This window comes from Anguilla anguilla, chromosome 13 (assembly GCF_013347855.1).
Source record: "Anguilla anguilla isolate fAngAng1 chromosome 13, fAngAng1.pri, whole genome shotgun sequence".
In the NCBI taxonomy this organism is placed as follows: domain Eukaryota; kingdom Metazoa; phylum Chordata; class Actinopteri; order Anguilliformes; family Anguillidae; genus Anguilla; species Anguilla anguilla.
The window spans coordinates 12,289,604-12,308,175 of NC_049213.1; the positions used below are offsets into that span (position 1 = coordinate 12,289,604).

The 18,572-nt window shown below is 47.7% G+C and overlaps 1 protein-coding gene across 2 annotated transcripts in view; it reads right to left on the bottom strand.

Moving 5' to 3' along the window:
- Positions 1-765: 765 nt before the first annotated feature.
- Positions 766-18,572, bottom strand: part of arhgef25b (Rho guanine nucleotide exchange factor (GEF) 25b) — an 80,089-nt gene continuing 62,282 nt past the window's right edge. For both annotated transcript variants that reach the window (XM_035386997.1, XM_035386998.1), the window contains 9 exons: positions 16,417-16,506; positions 14,895-14,987; positions 12,963-13,013; positions 12,209-12,286; positions 10,859-11,050; positions 9,910-10,090; positions 9,245-9,468; positions 8,346-8,519; positions 766-3,369 (listed from right to left, as the gene is read on the bottom strand). In XM_035386997.1, the coding sequence (XP_035242888.1) occupies positions 3,253-3,369; positions 8,346-8,519; positions 9,245-9,468; positions 9,910-10,090; positions 10,859-11,050; positions 12,209-12,286; positions 12,963-13,013; positions 14,895-14,987; positions 16,417-16,506 (1,200 nt within the window). In that variant the 3' untranslated portion in view covers positions 766-3,252. The remainder of the gene's footprint in view (positions 3,370-8,345; positions 8,520-9,244; positions 9,469-9,909; positions 10,091-10,858; positions 11,051-12,208; positions 12,287-12,962; positions 13,014-14,894; positions 14,988-16,416; positions 16,507-18,572) is intronic.

The window sequence follows — 18,572 nt, forward strand, 5'->3', positions numbered from 1 at the left end:
GGGAAACAAGCGTGTCATTTTGTATAGTTTTTCGTTTTCTTTCATAGTAAATTGAAGGAAATAACCTGTCGTTGTAAAACTTAGCCATCAGAGGGCGGCATTGTACACTTTACTTTGGTGCCGCTGTGGGCGTATCTCAAGGCAACCATACGAGTACATAAATGGAAGTACTTACAGCCCAGAAACGTTTTACTTGGGGAAAAAAGGTTGAATACACGAAACAACGAATTATTCAGAAAGAAATGCCAGTTCTTACCGCTTCATTAAATCCAAAAGAATCAGAACAGAACCCCAAACCAGATATCATTTGCAGATGTTAGAACTGTGTCATAGCGCGTTCCACTTATTCATTAATTTATGATGACCATGATAATGATGACGATTTGCTGCGGATGGCAGTTTCATAAATGGAAGGCCTGTAACAAAAAAAACTAAAAAAATATTCATTCATTTTTCAGGCCCTACCAAAATTTTGACCTGTGCCCCATGCTTCCTGCTGCATCCCGTTAGCCTCAAACACACAGCAGAAATGACCTCATTGACCGCTATTTTTTGTGAGAGTACATCCCCGGGGCCATAAATCTGCAGATAGTTAAGTTCATACTTTAAAGTGCTGTCACGACAAACTTAAAAAATACAATTTCTTAGAAGCGGGCAGCGACTGGAATGAATGCTGTGGTCGTATTGGTTGAGATCACATGGCTCGAGCCTCGCATTGGGCGCACATGCACAGATAACTGGCTCCGGCTGGAAACAGGACGCAGATTCATTTCAAAAAGACAAGATTTTATTTGATATGATACAGCAGATTGACTAAATCAATCCGATCTCCTTCCCTTTCTCGCGATTTCGTTCGTCTCAGTTCATTCCGTCTCCGTTTTCTCTTCGGTAAAACATGCAAAACAGCAAAGTTCTGATGATCCTCGAAGGCGAAGAAACAACTGCGCCCGGAACCAGGAGTCCGTAAAGCAGGTAGTCCTTTCATTTTTGATAAAGACAAGTCCCTCGCACCATTTTCCGGTTTTAGAACTGAACTAGAACGGGACTACAAAACTCAACACAAATAACCAAAATGTTGCTATTTCAAAATGGTGAAGGTGAACAAGGAGCACAGAAGGGTCGGCTTTAATGGTCTGCTATAGTCCTTCAATTTTGACTTACAATCAAATTCAAGCATTTTTTCTTTCTTAATTGAAAACAGAGTTTTGGTGAGTTTGGTGTTTGTAAAAAAAAAAGAAAAATAAAAAAGTTGTAAAAGAAAAAAGTGTTCTGGTTGAAAAAGAAGCATTCGTTTATTGATTTGCTTTTATATTCTCTCAGTCGAAATGAAAGGAAAATGTAGATGGGATCCAGACGATGGTGCCTTTGCCCTTCAGCGAGCTGGATTAGGCACGGTGTGTCATGCTCTAACTCGTGTAGTGTACGCTCTTGAGGCCCAATCATCCAATTAGACCTTTTCACCAGGACATCCTCCTTTCCTCCGTTGATTGATGGCCTCATTTCTCATTCGTCGCCCTGATTTAAAATCGAATCGGTTGATGCATGCGGTCATTGTTACCAATCCCACAGCCAGGCAGGCAGCACCCCCAAAGATTCTATCGTACTGAATCATTTCCCCCAGATGTGGTGTCACTGGAGGTGACAGAGGGCATTGTGGGAGTTAGCCACCACCCACTCCATCTGAGGAGACAGGATGTAGTTTAGGTGGAGTTAGGAGCACTTCTGAGCTCACCCCATGTTCAGGAATGACTACGTTCTTAGGTCTTTCTTAGGCTGGTTTACTTTGAATACCTCTTTCCGTGTACAGTTGTGTATAATCAAACACACACACACACACACACGCAGAGGTTTACTGTGGCTCATCATCCTGGTTCCAGCTCTACAGCGGAGGATAGTTATAATGAGCCAGCCTGGTTCCAGCTCTACAGTGGGAAAGGGGTATAATGAGCCAGCCTACTTCCTGCTCTACAGTGGGAAAGGGGTATAATGAGCCAGCCTACTTCCTGCTCTACAGTGGGAAAGAGGTATAATGAGCCAGCCTACTTCCTGTTCTATAGTGGGAATGGGGTATAATGAGCCAGCCTACTGCCTGCTCTACAGTGAGAAAGGGGTATAATGAGTCAGCCTACTTCCTGCTCTACAGTGGGAAAGAGGTATAATGAGCCAGCCTACTTTCTGTTCTATAGTGGGAATGGAGTATAATGAGCCAGCCTACTTCCTGCTCTACAGTGGGAAAGGGGTATAATGAGGCAGCCTACTTCCTGCTCTTCAGTGGGAAAGGAGTATGAGTCAGCCTACTTCCTGTTCTATAGTGGGAATGGGGTATAATGAGCCAGCCTACTTCCTGCTTTACAGTGGGAAAGGGGTATAATGAGGCAGCCTACTTCCTGCTCTACAGTGGGAAAGAGGTATAATGAGCCAGCCTACTTCCTGTTCTATAGTGGGAATGGGGTATAATGAGCCAGCCTACTTCCTGCTCTACAGTGGGAAAGGGGTATAATGAGGCAGCCTACTTCCTGCTCTTCAGTGGGAAAGGAGTATGAGTCAGCCTACTTCCTGTTCTATAGTGGGAAAGGGGGATAATGAGCCTGATTCCAGCTCAACAGGGAGGAGTACAATGAGCCAGTCCGGTTCCAGCTCTACAGTGGTTAAAGGGTCATCAGCACTGCTGTGTTAGGTCGCAGCTGGAAGGTGCCACGGCAAGGCTTCACCTTTGGGGCGTCCGCACCGAAACCACGCCCGCTTCCCCTGACCGCCCTGCACCGCACCTTCTCCAGAATCAGAGCTATGTACAATAACTGAGGCGCGAGACATTTCGGGTGTTGAGAGAGCGGGGCTAAAGCAACTGTCAGCCTCCCAGAAGAAAACACACCTTTTCCTGCCCACTTAAAAACAACGGTGTCTGCTAAAAAGGCGGGAGAATAATTAAAATTCTCCACTCACACCTCTGACCCCAGTCGATTTGATACAAATGAACAAAAACAACAACAACAACAACAAAAAAAAAAACACATCTTGTAGCATCCGGGCATTTTCTTTTTGTGCCCGAACAGTAACAGTAAATAAGTAAGGTCTGAAACGTAGAATATAGCGATGGCAACGATAATAACAACAAAAAAAACGTATAATGAGCTACTAATGACGAGGATAATGGTGATAAGGGTCTAAACGGTGGGGACGCCCACGCGCGTGAGTCAGAAGGATAAGGGGGCGGAGTCCCGCGCGGGGGGGGGGGGGGGGGGGGGGGGGGGGTTACGGGTCGTCCTCGGCGAGCTGAGCCAGGTTGCGCGAACGCGGCGCGTCGGACGAGCCGGGTGCGTGTCCCGCGGTCTCCCCTGCCGGAGCTCCGTGGCAACCGTTACTGGATCCCTGAGAGAGAGAGAGAGAGAGAGAGAGAGAGAGAGAGAGAGAGAGAGAGAGGGAGAGAGGTGACTCGCTGCACGTCACGGGCGCTGTCAGAACCGCCAAATGTGGCGCGGTGCGGCGCTCGCGGTAAGACGCTAATCACCAAACAGACACGTCGCACCCTTCAGGATCGCCAAGCCTATATATAATGGTTAGGGACCTGGGTTTGTATGGCAAAGGTTGCGGGTTCAGTTCTCAGCTGGACTGTATGTAATATTTGTGTAAGCGTAATTTTAGTCTGGATTGTATGCAAAATTTGTGTAATTGTAAAGTGCAGGTTGCACTGGATAAGGTGCTGCAACATACTGGCACATTATAGAGAAGACCAGGCCGAATGCAATAGAGATAAAACATATTCAATCACTGGCACACTGGTTCCAATCACAGGAACCGAGAATGTCATTTGCTTGGCTATCCCAATTATGCTAATCCTGAGGATGAAACACAAAACAAACACAGAACAGGTGTAAGTACAATATGGAGTGTAGGTCTCAAAGAACTGTGGGGGAAAATGGATAATAAAAATGGAAATTTGCACCCTTTCTACGGTGGGGAACGCAGGACAGTTTTCCTCTCCAGAGTCCACGCCTGGGTTGTGTGAGTTTTTCCTGCCGCACAGTCGGGTAAGCAGCTCGGCTGTGGTGAGGTGTGACCCTCCGCACATTCCCGTCCACGTCACGGAATTCAAACCACACGCAACGGATCATTCCGGAAGGTTTTGGTTAAAGATATTTTGAGTCGGAATGAACAGCTCACGTTTATAGACGAGCAAACTTGAAATAAAAACCGTGTTCGATGGCAGTTAAGGGAAGCCCTACAGCGGTTGGTGGAAAAGGCACAACCTTAATATTTGCAATGGGTGAGATGTATAGTCGATTCAAATATTCATGTCGCTGATTTTCTGATTTCTTTTATCCCTTTTCATTGATTTTGCTTTACAGGCAAATGATAATCTCTCCATGCTTTGGCGGTCTTCAAAACAGTCATTTTAAAATTGATTACAGACAAGAAGAAAAGTATTTTGTCGTAATCTGTTGGTATCAGGAGTGTAACCATGACCTAAAGAAAAAAAACCTTTTATTTTGAAAAAAAGGATTCAAGAAACGCGTGTCTTTGTGAGAAAAATTGAAATGGACACGAAAAAAATATCGAGGACATGACCTCTGTGTCCTCAACGGTAGTTACGGCCCTGGTTGGCATAAACAAAACTGGATAGCATATGATTTAAATTAAAAATGTATTTGTTATTATATTCATGTGTTATTGGTGTGGAGAACAGGACTGAAGGCTTCACACTACAAATCACAAGAATTCTGAAAGTTTGGCTTCTTGAAGATTTAAGATTTTTTGTGACCATGGGGGTTGGCAACACAGAAAACCTTTGATAACATCGCCAAAACATTGATTTGATTTCACAGCCGAATAAACAAATGACTTGGAATGAAAAAAAAACACTCTTGAATACATTACATCATGTTGTGTTATTTTAAAACATAGCCAAGTTCCGTTAAAAAAAGACAAAATAGCATGTGTTTTTAAAGTGAAATGGCACCATCTTAAATTTGGTTTAGAACTCTTTCCAATTTGCCGCAGGATTTGAACACTGGTATATCTCATATTTGGCACACAGTGTCCACATTGTGGTTATTTCCTTTTCTCATGAAACACCTGATGTAAGACTGTCCAATCTTCCTTTAAACATTAGGGCCCTTTCCCAAAGTGGGACATTTTAAAGTCCAATCACAGGTTATAAACCTTTGAAAATGAGTATTTGAAAACAGAAAGAACGGAAGAGACATATTGCAGGACAGCCCTGTTCCTGGAGATCCAACGTCCTATAGTTTTTCACTCCAACCCTAACAAATTACACCTCATTCAACAAGTGAAATGAAATGAAAACCTACAGGACAGTTCATCTTCAGGAACAGAGCTGACAGCCACTGCTGTAGGGGTACTTGAGTATCTGGTGTGTTTATAGAATCTGTGCTCCCTCTTTATGTCTATAGGTCCATGACACATTGAAACCCACCAGAGGTCTCTCAAGTGCTGTACCAAACAGAGAAGCTACCACAGACCAGACGGGCCTGTAAGGAGTGAAAAATGGATGCGGGGGCGGGACGGGGGGAGGGGGGGGGGGGCGGGACGGGGGGCCGGCGGCATGTAAATGACTTAAACCTTTGAACGCAAAGCAGGTGAATGTCCCTCAAAAATCCTACAAATGAAAATTTGGTTCCTCAAATCAAGTCTTGTTTTTGTGTTCTCGCAGTACGGCACAGCATAAGCGCAAGCTGCTCTCTATAAATAGAGTCATTATGCTGCCATTACCCTAACAAACGCTGTTATGAGGAAAATGCAAATGGCTGCCTAATTGAGAAATCCGATGAGCGGAAGGGAAGCGAGCAGAGGAAAGGATCACGGTTTCCCAAGTGATGCGCCCCCGCTTTTCATCTTCTGAAAAACGATCTTATTTCCATTCGGGGAAGGACCGGTTCACCTTCTTGTTACTTTTTTTATTAGGGTCTAATCATTTTTCCTGCCAGCACAATAATTACTAGTTTTAACTCCCTGTTATCCCCTCCTCTCCCGCCGGACCCCTGCTGTGATATAATTAAGTTTCTGTTTTGCAAAGCGGATGTGTAATGAGCATTAAACCATCCAGGTTTTTTGCTCCTCTGTACTACAGTGAGCGAGAGGTGAGAGGTAAATGCATGCAGATGTATGCAGAAAATCTAATCTGTCTGTCACTTCTGTAGATCAGAGCAGGGGATCATAGCAGGGATCATAGCAGAGAATCAGAGCAGGGAATCAGAGCAGGGATCAGAGCAGGGAATCAGAGCAGGGAATCAGAGCAGGGATCACTAACGAGTAGCTGGACAAAGAGAAAAAACTGTTGGCTGCTGCACTCTGACTTGTGGAAAAGTGAAATATATCATAAAACAGAATGTTTCCCCGTTTTTTTTTTTCAGCTGGCATGGTAATATAGCATGTGACATGCCAATCAAAGAAGGGAGCACAGTCAAAACTCCAAAACACGCCCCCCCCATCCTATGATTACACAGACTGGTTGCATTCTGTGGAGGGGGGGGACACGGACCCTCCCGTCTGCAAATCCAGGTGCAGAAACGGCAAAATAAGTACGGAGGCGGAGCAACAGGGATGGGGAGGACTTGCCGCCAATGGCGGGCCCATCTCTGCCTGAGGCGCGCTCACCCGCAAACTCTATTGGGCAGCATTCCAGAATTCTGCCTCCTGACATTACTAACTTTACAGACTTTATGGCCTGTATTCAATCAACTTTTGGCCTTAACTTTACCCTTCAATTAATGTCTTGCTTTTCTATTGTTTTATTCACCAACAGTTTGGCAAGTTTAGCAATCGCCAAAACGAAACTGGTTAACGGAGCTTGTGATGAATATAAAAAAGAGAACGATGTGCTTACAACGTCATAACATCGGTTAAGTCCAGCCCAAAGTTTCAGCTGAATATCGTAAAAGGCTGCCTTGTACCCGTAAACGTCTTTGATGCGAGCGGCCACCAGGGGGGGTTTTGAGTTCATGCGCCTGCTGCATGCCTACTTGCCACACTCTAAATCCAGCCGTTGGCTTTGGAGCACTTACAGTATGTGCACAGAGAATGCTTAGCCCCAGTATATCAGAATTAAGTGCGCATAGTTTAATGTCTGATTCCATTATTACTTGGGAACCATTAAAATAAATAAGAAGAGCAACCTGGACCTTTCGACATGAAAAACTGTGCTGGAATAAATCATTTGTGTGGGGCTGTTGCAGGAATAAATAGAAAAATAAATAACTGCAAAAAGAATGCAGTTTGTTTACACCTATACTTCACCTCACTAAATATGTTTCTTAGTCTTTTACTGTAATTTTGATGGCCGATTTACAGTTTTCTCAGAATCCGAAATGGCCAATTGTATTCGTAGACCCATGTCGTGATTGCGATATCCTGCATCCAATCAGGAGAGTCCGCACCCCCCCCCCCCAGCCCAGTACTCCTCCTGCCAGGCAGACTGTTGTTTTGTGTCTAGAGTAGCATTTCCCATCAAGCAATTTAACCAAACTACTTTGCTTCCACGCTGTGACAACCAAAATACGCCTCTCCCCGCAAAGACAGAAAAAAAGAAAGAAAATTCAGGAAAAATACACAAATGAGTTCCTGTGAAACTCCGGCAGCGGCGGCGGCGGCGTCCGTTTGAGGACGGCCCGTTTCCCCGCGGGGCCTGACCGCGCCAGATAAGGGCTACAGCGCTAGCGGCGAGCTGTCACCGCCGTTCCCCCCCCCCGGAGCGAGGACGGGCCGGTCCCCTCCGCACGGCGGGACCCCGCCCCCCGGGCTTCCTCTCCGGCCCCCTCGGGCGCAACAACAGGATGTTTTTGAACGTGCGGGGGGGGGGGGGGGGGGGAAGCAGGCACCGAGAGGCTTCCTGCTCAGAGCGGAGAGGGAGAAACGGCAGAAAACCCAGAAACTGGAGCTCCTGAGCCCGCTGGACGAGCCCGGGTGCGAGGGCGCCGGTGGACGGCTGAAAAAAGTGGCCGATCTTCGCAACATCTAAATATCGTCTGAAATCCATTACGCTAACCCGAGTCTTCAAGACTATTGTATAAATGTTGACGTACTTTACACGTAGTAACACGTTTATATCCCTTGAATAACTATATTGAATCAGGGTTGGTGCCAATTCCCTGTTAACTTGAGTAAATTCAAAAAATTAATAATAAAAAAATCTGGTCTTTAATTGAATTTAAAATAATTTCCTGAATTGAATCCTGAACTGAATGTGAATTGTGCTGCACGACACTACAGAATTCATTTGTGGGGTCAATAAGGGTCAATCCCACAGAAACCTTGAAGGCCAAAGATGTACATGGGTGCTGCAGTTCACCCCCGACCCCAGCAGGGGGCACCGTGTGTGCACTGCGTACCTGTATACTGTGCAGTGCAGGAGAGCACAGGCCGTTGGAAATGCCCTGGCGGGATGGGGACGGGGGCGCTGGGGGGGAGCCACACTGCTCGGGGAAACCCAAGTGAACGTGTGCTGGAGAGAGGGCCTGGGAACTCGGGTTCGATAGCGAAGGGCTGTGCTGGACCACGGTGAACTACAGGACACACAGGCAGGGGACAAACAGTCAGTACACAGTTAATCAAGCAGAAGCTGCTTTCTGTATTACGAGGAATATGCAGCGATGCAATACTGTGACTGCTCAGAGGGTTTGTACAGGAGCAAATGGTTCTAAACACAACAGCAGTAAGATACAATCTACAGTATTATTATTATTATTGAACACTAATTTGTAGTTGTTCCTGTGACCTTCGGTATGCACTTATCGTACGTCACTTCGGATAAAAGCGTTTAACTAAGTAAAAGTAATGGAACAGTACGGATGGTGGGTGGGAGCTACGAAATACATGTGCAGGTGGTTGAGGTGAGTTTCTCCTATTTCTCATCATTGTGCAGTTCTTTGATCTAAAGAAGTAATAAAAGGACGAACTTAAATTGTACCCATGGCATATACCCTAATTCTTCCCCATAGCCAAGCCCGTTGGGTGATTAATCATCTGATTGACTGAGCACTGATGAATCGAAAGGGTGATATACTGTTCCAGTTCAATTCACTCAATTCAGGAAATGAACTGAAATTCAATTCAATAGAAATTAATTTAGATGTTTCCTGAATCGACTTGACTTGAAATGGTACCGACCCCCTGCCCTGGTGGACACTGGCAAAAGCTGCCATTTTGGCTCCAGACGGAACGGGATGGATGAGGGCCAGGCCGGGGAGCGGAAAACATGGCCGCCGTGAAGACGGTGGGCGAGGCTGACCTCGTGCTGAGGGCGGGTGTCGGCCAGCCCCTGGCTGGGCAGGTAGAGGGAGGGCAGGGAGCTGTTGTAGGAGCGCAGGCAGGGCAGCCGCTGGCGGTCGATGGAGGCGGAGGAGTGGGGGCGGAGCCCGGGGGCGGAGACTGGGGCCGGGGGAGCCCTCATGGCGCGGCCCAGGCTGTTGGACTTGCTCTCCTTCCGCTGGTACTCGATCGGCGACTGCAGGGCTGGGCAGGGAGAAGGAGAAGGGAAACTCACACTAGGTGTGTAGACACTGCAGCCAGTCAATGGCTTAAATTAAGCACTCACAACAGCTGAACCACACCAAGAAACAACAGGCACTGCGGCCATCCAGGAATTTGAGATCCGTGGTCAGGAGAACATCCAGCACTTTGTGAAGACTAGTCTAGAACACCCTAAGGGCCCATGCTTCTAATACATAGCCTGCCTTGCACATTATTTGACAGGGAGGCGGGGCATTATTGGTCATAGCACCGCCCAAAGAGGGAGGGAGGGCAGGACACTCCCTCCGTCATCTGGGTACATGCAGTCCGCCTGCAGCACCTGCATCAGTTAAGCAGCGCTCTGGCACAGTGACCGCACGTCCACATCAGACAGAGGGGGAAAGGTTGCTATAGCGATGAGAGGCGGGCTCGACCGGCGTTTACCATTCAGGAAGTTGCGCTGGGTCTCCAGTATCTGGCCCACGTCCGCCACCCAGGCCTGGCGGATCTCGGGCGTGGCCGCCTGCATGACGAAGCGGATGGAGTTCCCGTCGGCCCCCCGCGACGTCATCGCGAACCTGCAGGGGTCGCCCTCCACGCAGTCCTCCACCCCGAGAGTGCTGACCTGGCACACGGAAGAGAGGGGGCCCCGCCCAGTCACGATCCAGAGAGGTGTCGGTGTCGAAATGTACGATGAGTCACATACCAACAAACTCAGAAACATGCACTCTTAGTGAGAGCGGCAAATGGCGAGTACTAAAGGAGTTAAATATCCAAATTTACCTATATTATTATTATTATTATTATTATTATTATTATTATTACTGAATACTAATTTTGATGAAACCAGTTTTAGGGAAATGATAGGAAGTCATTGAGTCAATGCATGACATACACCACAGCACAGTCATTTCATAACAAATTAGTCAAATAATCTTTAGTAGTCATTTAGCAGCTCATTCAAACTGAATTATCCAAGAGGCTGCTTTCGGCCTCCCTCACTGCAAGAACACAAACGGTCACACGCAGTGAAAAAGCTGTACTCAAAAAGCCTTCATGAAGCATGCATAAGGCTTTTATAACCACAGCATTACAATGTTATAAATCATTCATTAGCCCGTGTTCAGGAATCTAGGTCACAATGTCCTCCTTAAGATGAGTAATATCGTACGCTACGTCATAGTTGATACCCAGCACTATCTGTCTGATTGATGAGACCCAGAGACACAGAATAGCATCTATAAATATGACAGAATTTTAGCCGGCAGCAATTACCCACAGAATATGTTCCATGGAGGACTCTCACAAACATGGGTATAAAGATACGCGCATATCCAACACGGTCAGGACACAGGTTGGCATGGAAACCCGGGGGAGGAGGGGGAGGGGACACCTTTATGCTGTTCTTGAAGGTGTATCCCGGCAACGAGAAGCCCTTCTTCCTGTCGATGGGCTCGCTGAAGATCACCAGCTGCTCGAACAGGAAGACCCGCCTCTCCTTGGGGCGTGGCAGGAAGCTGCTGTCCTGCTCCATCACCATGAAGGTGTCCTGCTGGAGAAGCTTCCCCTGAGCGGTGATCTTCCCCTGAGAGGGAGGGGAAAAAATGTGCTGTAACACTACATCTGTTACAGAGTCCCTTAGCCTGTGAGGATTTACACAGTGCCATGGAAAAGTATTCACCCCCTTCCAGATTTCCTCGGCTATTGCATATTTATCACACTGAATAGTTTCAGATATTTAGAAAAAAATGTAATATTAGACAAAGGAAAACTGAGTAAACACACAGCCAGGCTTGATTGGACCCAGCCCTGTTGAATCTAAACCTCACTCATATTGAACCTCCTTACCATCAGAGTGATGTAGTCACCACCACAAAGTTTCTACTAGCACACTATGCCACGATCAAAGGAAATTCCAGAAGAAATTAGAAAAAAGTTGTTGAAATGTATCAGTCTGGAAAGGGTTACAAAGCCATTTCTTGGCCCTTGGACTCCACCAAACCACAGAGAGAGCCATCATCTCCAAATGAAAAACATTTGGAACCGTGGTGAATCTTCCCAGGAGCGGCTGGCCTGCCAAAAGTTCTCCAAGGCTGCAGCGACAACTCATCCAGGAAGTCACAAAAGATTCCAGAAGAACATCCAAAGAACTGCAGGCCTCTCTAACCTCAGCAAAGGTGAATGTTCATTGGCTGCAGTTATAGCTCCTAAACGAACGGCAGCCAGTTAAGTTCAAGTTAAATGGGGCAATTACTTTCTCACATGGGTGCTAAGGGAGCTTGATTACCTCTTTCAACTAAATTCAATTAAAATGTACTCAGGACTCCCCTTGTCTAATATTACATATTGTCTAAAGATATAAAACCATTCAATGTGACAAATATGCAATAATACACAGAATCAGGTAGGGGGTAAATACGTTTTTACGGCACTGTACATGTTCCATGTTCTACCTGCCATGCTGTGACAATACAAATATTTTGTAATGCCAATAAAGCACATTGAATTGAACTGAAACTGAGAGAAAAGGGGGGGTAGAAGAGGGAGAGAGAGAGAAAGAGAAGCAGAAGAGAAAGAGAGATGGACAGAGCAAGAGGTGGCATCACTACTCTAGTGAACAATGCCCTTCCCAGCAGCACAGAATATTAGGAATGGCTATGGAACCAAAACCTCCAATCAGAAATGACCTTTGCACCAGTGGTAAAAGAGTTGGCAAAAAAATCAGGGGAAAAAGCAGACTTACCTCAAACCCCTGCAGTCTCCCCACGTTCATCATGTCATTACAGCGCTTAGGCACGAAGCACATCACCTCTACAGCTTTCTGAAAGAGAGAGAGAGAAAGAGAGAGAGAGGGGGGGGCAGGGAGAGAGAGAGAGAGAGAGAGAGAGAGAGAGAGAGAGGGCAGGGAGACAGAGAGAGAGAGGGCAGGGAGACAGAGAGAGAGAGAGCGGGAGGGGAGAGAGGGGGGTGAATTACACTGATATACTCCTAATTCCCAAGTTGCAGCAGAAAAGTAAGATTTAAATCACATGTAAAATAACACATAATGAAAGGGGACAGACTGCAACGGAAGCAAACTCCAAGCAATAGTAATAGCAGAATCCTATGTTATTTGGCCCATTTTCACTAATCTGTGGATGAGGGGATCAGGGCTGAGGCCGATTCCATTTTAATTCAGTCAATTCAGGAAATTAATTGAAATACATTTCTTTCATCCAAGAGTCCTCAAAGAACATCACGGCCATTTTTAAATACTGGAATCAAACTTATTTTCCAAATGGATTGGATTAAAACAAATTGACCCCCATTCCCAGGAGTGGATTTTAACCAAACAATGTATGAACAATACTGACACGTGGCTGTTCACGAGCAGTGCCCTTCTCACAGTTTTTTTTTCCGTCTTGTTCTGTATTTACTTTTATTAATTTGGTATAGTTTTAATGCATTTCCACATAAGAGAAACCATAGAGAAACTTCCACTATGAAGCAGTCAGCACCTCAAGCTCTGTCGTGTCCATTCCAGCCTTGGTGTAGTACTTCAGGAAGTCCTGCAGGAGAAAATATGGCGCTATAACCAGTAATTCATTAAAAATAATTACTTATCACAATTCATTAGCTGCAGCCGGAGTAAGCGACACACAATGAAAAACAGAGGTTTAATGAGTTCAGAAAAAAAAACAACGTGTCACATCTCAGCTGCCATTTCAAATGTATAAGAGGTAAGAGTACCAGTGTTTTATGGTAACTTATTATTATTAATGATAAATTATGAAACTATTTATACATAGACACAGATGAACATATATTGAAAAAACGTTTCATATTCTTTTGCACAGATAGACCCTGTAGATCGCTTATTTTTAAAATTAATTTCCAAAATAATAATAATAATAATAATAATAATAATAATAATTACTACTTAATGATAGGTGCCATTGATAAAGTGTGCAATTTTGTGATGCAGGGGATAGTTACATTTTTTGTTACCGGGCTGTTTGTGTTAAAGTGTCAGGTGCTGCTTTGTGTTTGCATTGCTCAGGTTACACTCACACGTCTACAGACGCTAACCCCAAACACCCATCAGCTGGTGCTGTTTCAAATGTCACACGACACGTCGGCTCAGTCAACACGACCAGCCACTCTCTCCCTTCCTCAAGGCACCCGAATACGCAGTCATAAGAGCAGGGGACGGCCAGCCCGGTCCTGGGGGGGGGGGGGGGGGGTGGCACAGACCTCTCTGCTTTCTACTCCATTTCAACCCCTAACTACACAGCCGGCTTAATTATTGTGCTCCACCAACGCCGGCGACGGAGTGCGGGGAGCAGCCCTGCGCCGGAGAGCAGCCCTGCGCCGGGGAGCAGCCCTGCGCCGGGGAGCAACACTGCGCCGGAGAGCAGCCCTGCGCCGGGGAGCAGCCCTGCGCCGGAGAGCAGCCCTGCGCCGGGGAGCAGCCCTGCGCCGGAGAGCAGCCCTGCGCCGGAGAGCAGCCCTGCGCCGGGGAGCTGTTCAAAAACCACATGTGAACACCAAACATGTGAAGAGTACACATGTGAACTATAATCCCGTTTATAAGACGAGAGCGGAAAAAGGTAACCTATGCTATTTCAAGTGACACGTTTTGATTTGCACATTTAAAAACTGTAGTTCTCATAAGCCAGAGATGTCAAAATGTGAAGGGGGAAATGGCTCACATGTGGAAATTTTCATTCCCGTGTGAAAATGTCCAGTTCACTCGACATTTTATTTTCACGTGTGAATATTTTAATTCACACGTGAAGATGTAAGATTCACGAGTGAAAAGGCGAATTTCTCGTGATTTTTTTCGTAAGGGTTTTGCCATTCAGTCCGAGAATCTTCAACTCAGGGCCTGGACTAGAGGTAAATCATTAGAGATTCCACAGCAAGGCTGTCCTGATCCTAGAGGAATGTTTTCATCTTCGTTTATTTACATTCTTTGACTCCCTCGTATTTCTTTCGCTGCCAGATTTGAAAACCTAGCTGTAGGGCTACCCCATCGCTACAGCTTCCTCCAGCGGTTTGGGAAGGATGTAAAATAGCCAGCCTGCCGATGGCCAGATGGCAAAAAAAGATTTAGGAACTGTGGGAAATTCAACTCAAGTGAGTGATGCCGAGCCTGGAGAGAGGGACATGTGTCATTGACACGCATTGAGGAATGTTGACATGCATGTTCCCTGCATCCCACAATGCACCTGTTTACACGGAAGGACCACTTACGGAAGAAGACTGCTCTCTTGCTATCCAATTCTGTTTGACTGGGTCAGATCACTTTAAGCGATCGCTTTCGGCTCCTAGGGGTCACATGCTGCCCAAAAACACTGATCCAGGATCAGCACGGTCCCTGCACTCATTGGAGTGAGAACTAGGGGTTGCTAAGGGGAACCAGGATCTGTGGGTGGGGCCAGGCTCACCTTGAGCAGCAGCTGGTACTTCATGATCCTCTGCACGGGCTTGATGAGGAGGTCATTCAGCTGCAGGCGATGGCCCAGCTGCTGCTTCAGCTCCTGGACACGAGGGATGGAAGGACAGAGGGACAGAGGGAGTGAGGGATGGAAGGACAGAGGGACAGAGGGAGTGAGGGATGGAAGGACAGAGGGACAGAGGGAGTGAGGGATGGAAGGACAGAGGGACAGAGGGAGTGAGGGATGGAAGGACAAAGGGAGAGGGGGAGTGAGGGACAGAGGGACGGAAGGACAAAGGGACAGGGGGATAGGGGGACAGAGGGACAGATGGACAGAGGAACAGAGGGAGAGAGGGACAGACAGACAGTGGAACAGAGGGATGGGAGGATGGGGGACAGGAGGACAGAGGGACAGAGGGAGAGAGGGACGGACAGACAGTGGAACAGAGGGATGGGAGGATGAGGGATGGGAGGATGGGGGACAGGAGGACAGAGGGATGGGAGGATGGGGGACAGGAGGACAGAGGGATGGGAGGATGGGGGACAGGTTGGGTGTGGAAAGGTGTGATGATACATGTACTCAAAGAAAACTGTGACCCGCCGCAGTTCCATCACACACAGTTCCGTTACACGACGACCAGCTGACAGACTGCGGTCAACTTGATATTTTTTCTGTGTTTCAAAATACTCTAAAAATGGAGAGAAACCGCATCTGAAAGTTGCGTTTCGACGATGCAATGCCCGCATCCCGGGAATTCAACACTTCAAGCCAGACTTCGAGTTAGACTAAAACGACTTCACACAGCTGAGCAACAAATGCTCAGACCTTCGCACGCTGCCCTTCCTGCTGTGGTGTAGCACAGCAGGTGTAGAGACCGCATTCTCAGGTGGCAAAATTAGCAAAGTGGAGGAGGAAAAAAGCGCAAGTGGGCCAAGTTGCAATAAATATTTTTAGCGTGACTGCGCAGCACAGCTCTGCAATCACGACCGCCTTGTATGAGGTAATGCGAAGTGTCTTGGCTGTACTTTCCTCTCAATCATTCCACCGCCAACCAGTCTGCGCAAGCAAAACATTTACTAAGAGAGAATATATTATTCGCACACATGACTTGGCATTTTCTTGTCGATTACATCCATTTTCGTTTCAAATAAAATCCAAACTCTCTCGGTTTAGTTGCCCCATTAAACTAGCCACGGTGCCTTTGAAGACGTCAGAGTTCGGTTCCATTTGCGCTGAAATTTTGGCTCACTACTACTAAATACAAGCGCACCTTCTCACTCTGAGAAAGGCGAGTTCAGCAGTCATCACCAAATTAAAATAAACACCTGTACCTTAACTGAAAAAGGCTTTTCACAAAATTGCATTTTCTCGTAAAATTATAAATTAAGGACAGATTGGATGAACCAATCAAATGCAAGAAGGATTTGTACATGTCCTTGGTCCAAAGGCACGTGCTGCAGAGACACAAGAGCTTGTCCGGGGTCACAGCCACGCCCACCGCTCAGGTAACCAGGGCGACGGGGGGACTCACCTCGAAGTAGGTCTCGATGTACTCGGAGACGATGTGCTCGGACTTGGGCTTGTTCTGGCAGTACACCACGTACATGTGCAGACGCCGCTCCTGGAAGACGCAAACACAAGCGCTGCGGGTGACGCTGCCATCGCCACGTACGCTAACTGAGGCTAACCGCTACACCGGCGACGGGTGCCGTCTCTGGCACCAAAGCAAAAATATCACAACACAACAAATCATAAGCATAACAGCTGGCATATCAAACAAATTCAGCGAAAATGTGAAATCTTTTCATAAAAATAATTACTTCTAATAAAAAGTGACTCATATATATCAATCGTACAACCAAGAAATATACTACCACAAAAAACACATGCACTATATAATTCACAATAAACGTGTATCAGACCTAGGGCAAATAATTCATTTGAAATCTTAAACCCTTTCCTACAGATTACTTAAAATTTGAACAGATATGAATTTTTATGAATACTGAGAAGGTAAATTCTAAATTCTTCTTTCATACGAACACACACCAAGGGGGAAACTACAAGAGGGGACACAGCGCTCAGGCCTAATTTCGGGGCCTGGTATGGAACGCCAGGGAGCAGACTGCTGTGTGTCTAAGCCACCAGTGGGCCTGGTGTGGAACGCCAGGGAGCAGACTGCTGTGTGTCTAAGCCACCAGTGGGCCTGGTGTGGAACGCCAGGGAGCAGACTGCTGTGTGTCTAAGCCACCAGTGGGCCTGGTATGGAACGCCAGGGAGCAGACTGCTGTGTGTCTAAGCCACCAGTGGGCCTGGTATGGAACGCCAGGGAGCAGACTGCTGTGTGTCTAAGCCACCAGTGGGCCTGGTGTGGAACGCCAGGGAGCAGACTGCTGTGTGTCTAAGCCACCAGTGGGCCTGGTGTGGAACGCCAGGGAGCAGACTGCTGTGTGTCTAAGCCACCAGTGGGCCTGGTATGGAACGCCAGGGAGCAGACTGCTGTGTGTCTAAGCCACCAGTGGGCCTGGTATGGAACGCCAGGGAGCAGACTGCTGTGTGTCTAAGCCACCAGTGGGCCTGGTATGGAACGCCAGGGAGCAGACTGCTGTGTGTCTAAGCCACCAGTGGGCCTGGTGTGGAACGCCAGGGAGCAGACTGCTGTGTGTCTAAGCCACCAGTGGGCCTGGTGTGGAACGCCAGGGAGCAGACTGCTGTGTGTCTAAGCCACCAGTGGGCCTGGTGTGGAACGCCAGGGAGCAGACTGCTGTGTGTCTAAGCCACCAGTGGGCCTGGCATGTTGTGTTCTGAGCTCTGCGGGGCAGCGGCGCAGCATGTCGCGGCTCGGCCCGGTCCTCTGGCGAGGCCGGCCAGGCGCGAGGAAACCAGCTAGCGCTCGCCGGTTACGCAACGCTCTCTTTCGCTCGCCGGGGTGTCGTCCCGCGTGAGCGACGAGGCCCGCGAGCGTCGCCATGGCACCCGCGAGCGTCGCCACGGCTCCCACCGGCTCTAATGGAGCCGCGCGCGAGCGAGCATCGGTTCGTGTGTGATTTAGCACCAAAGTGCTAACTCTGCTTTTAAAAGCAGGTACGATCCGCCGAGCGGCCGAACACCCCGCCCCCGCTCTGCGTAGCCTGGAAACGGCCTGATCTGAGGGTAGGGGGCGGGGCCAGGGCCCGGAGGAGGAGTCTTAGGAGCACTGAAGTACGTTCCAGGGAGTTCCTATATATAACTCCTGTCTCTGTGAGACAGGGTGGAGAAAGGGGGTACACAGTGGTGAATAAAGCAGGGTGGGGGGTGCATGACTAACAGGAGGGCTAGGGGGGCAAAGGGGAGTGGGTGCCATGTGAGAGAGAGAGAGAGAGAGAGAGAGACAGAGAGAGAGAGAGACTGGATCTGGTTCATGTTGCCACAGTCAAGCAGTACCTCACTCCTAGGCCTGTAGTACAGCCTGCAGCCTGAGAGCCAGGCCCCATCCATCCTCTCATTTACGCCGCTTGACGTGTTTTTTCCCCCCTTTCTGTTCTCCGAACGCGTTCGATTGGACCGCACAAATGGCGCAATTCATCTTATTAAATCATTCCAGGGCCCACCAAGCGCCAGCCCGCCCCCCCCCCCCCCACCCCCCAAGGGGAGTAATTCAATCAGGTTAATTAATCAAGCGCTGACTGACTGGGAAAGAGAACAGAG